The sequence below is a fragment of the Leptidea sinapis genome, chromosome 47, assembly GCF_905404315.1.
Source record: "Leptidea sinapis chromosome 47, ilLepSina1.1, whole genome shotgun sequence".
NCBI lineage: Eukaryota > Metazoa > Arthropoda > Insecta > Lepidoptera > Pieridae > Leptidea > Leptidea sinapis.
The window spans coordinates 4,416,083-4,418,467 of record NC_066311.1 but is presented as its reverse complement, the minus strand read 5'-3'; the positions used below and the strand labels follow the sequence as shown (position 1 = coordinate 4,418,467).

Below are 2,385 nucleotides of genomic sequence, written 5' to 3'. Positions count from 1 at the left end.
CTGACTTGGAGAAGAGTAAATGTTACGTCCTGCCCGGTGGTCTCCCGGATTGGGAAAACGCCGGTGACTCCTGTACTAAATGGCGTAGTTTCGGGAAGTGAGTTGGTAGATATGCTAGCTGGGTTTTGAAAATAACACCAAAAGATTTATTCATTTAGGTCAAAAAATGACACATTTGAATGTCAGAATTATTTTATTTTACCATTTACCATTACTTAGGAAAAAAATATTGTTAATAAGAAGAAGTGGCATGAAACTTATTTCCATTCCATTAAATCAATATTTGTTTACTTATGTTTAATTATGGTTGCCATCACTACTCAGATTGTTTACACCCTGGAATTAAGATTTAGTAGTAAAACTATAACACATTTCTATATTGACGGATATAAGCTAAATAATACCTCTTTATTTTAACGGTTTTAACCCTTGCTAAACCCTATTCGCTATCCGTAAAGTAATAAAGGTTGAATGCTTTATTCTTAGTTTTATTATATCAATAATGTCTTCTCTACGGTTTCAATCAGCTGGTTGCTATGGCAATAAACAATTATGTCAATTTGAAACACCAATATAATTGTGTCTACGTATCTTTAGATGTAATTTTGTTATTTCTCATTAATAAGCCATGGGTGAGGCACAGTTTGGGGTGCGTCATAAAATTGGTGCACCCATAGCAACCACCAGACTATCAGAACAAGCAATAGTATGTATGCCCCCAAGATCAGCTAAGTTTACTCTAGACGAGTGGAAATTGAGCAATGATCAACGATGCCGTAATACAGAAGATCAACAGCAACTCGCCGATCGAATTCTTAGTGAGTCAGAAAGAGTAAGAGAAGAAACAGCAGAACGAGCAGCTATCCTAAAAGCAACCACAGACAGACGTATCGAAGAACGTATAGGTGATGTAGAATTCAATAAGAAGGAGTTACAGGTACAGAGAAAGGAAATTTGTATAGAACTCGAAAGCTTGGGAGTCTATAAAACTCGGTTACAGGATTGTCTTGCTTCTCTTCAAACAAATGCACTAACGGTTTGTCGAAAGTGTCTGATGTTGCGGGATGGTCGAATCGGAATCGACTTGGTTGTCGATGAAGTTGAACATGCTTTGCAAACAGAAATAACAACAATTCTTGGAGGCCAGAGCCTTCTGAAAAGAGCTTTGGAACAATTAAATGAGCAGATGAGACGTCTCCGTTCTACTAGATATTTACTTGATCGGGATTTGCAATATAAGCAAGGCGCTATTGATTTAGATAAAGGTTCTTTATCCCTTAAACCAACTGATTTGTGCCTCTCAATTTACGAAGGTTATGCAAATTTAGATCCAGCAAATATATCAGCAGATGAGTACAATGCATACTCTGCAAAAAATATACAGCAAGCTGCAAGAGAAGTGACCAGCGCAAGACCAATACGTGTGTTTATTGATACTCTACTGAAACAAGTCATAGACGACCTCTGGGTTGCATTTAAGAAATGCAACCACGAATTCAACGAACGCATCGTAGCAACAAAACAAGCAAAAGCAACACTTGAAGATATGCATAGATTGACAACTGAAAAGATCTCTCATATGCAAAAGAATATTTTGAAGTTGCAGAAGGCTTTGTCAGCTAAAGAGGGCAATACTGCCTTAGCCCACACGAGGCTTGGAAGACGTGCACAGCGCGTCGGAGCTGAATTAGTTCGTGATCCTCCTGGACAAGCGTTGTTTTACGAATGTGAGATGCTGCGATATAGCACGGAACAGTTACAACAGATGCTGCATGAAGCAACATCATCTCTACGTTATCTTCTACAGACTCAACTCCAACTGGAAGAAGATATAAACGTTAAAATGAATACGCTCAAAATTGATGAGGTTGATTGTATGACACTTCGCGCTACGATGGATTATCATTCTTATTAAAGCCGTTTTGTATTTTGATGCACAAATTTTATTCGTGTTTTCTATTGCACTATTTTATGTACATCATAAAACATTATTGTATTATTAGGTGTTTCATTTTAAAATACTTTTAGGCGTAGTATAGCACAAATCATTCATTAATATGTTCTGTTATGTTTGTGTTTTGGTGTTTTTGAATCGATTAGCTTATTTTCTTTGCAATCATTAATGTAACATTATTTTCTGAAATGCAAATGAATCTTTATCAAATATATATTTTGTAAGTATTTGTTATGGAAGAGGATAATGTTGCATGCGATCACCGATGGTAAGCATTTACCGCCGTCCATCTTCTCAACATCAGAGGTATCATAAGAGTGTTTGCACTAAATTGATTACTTAGGAGTTTTTAAGGCACCCATTTCAAACGGGTCTACCTTTACGGTTTATGGGTCACCTGACGTTAAGTGATCACCGCCACCATTCTCTTT

General features: G+C 36.9%; 1 protein-coding gene across 1 annotated transcript; it reads left to right on the top strand.

Annotated features, from left to right (window-relative positions):
* The first annotated feature begins 509 nt into the window (after positions 1-509).
* Positions 510-1,999, top strand: LOC126978141 (tektin-1). Its single transcript, XM_050826887.1, has one exon. The coding sequence runs from the start codon at positions 629-631 to the stop codon at positions 1,913-1,915; it is 1,287 nt and encodes a 428-aa protein (XP_050682844.1). The 5' UTR covers positions 510-628; the 3' UTR covers positions 1,916-1,999.
* Positions 2,000-2,385: the final 386 nt, after the last annotated feature.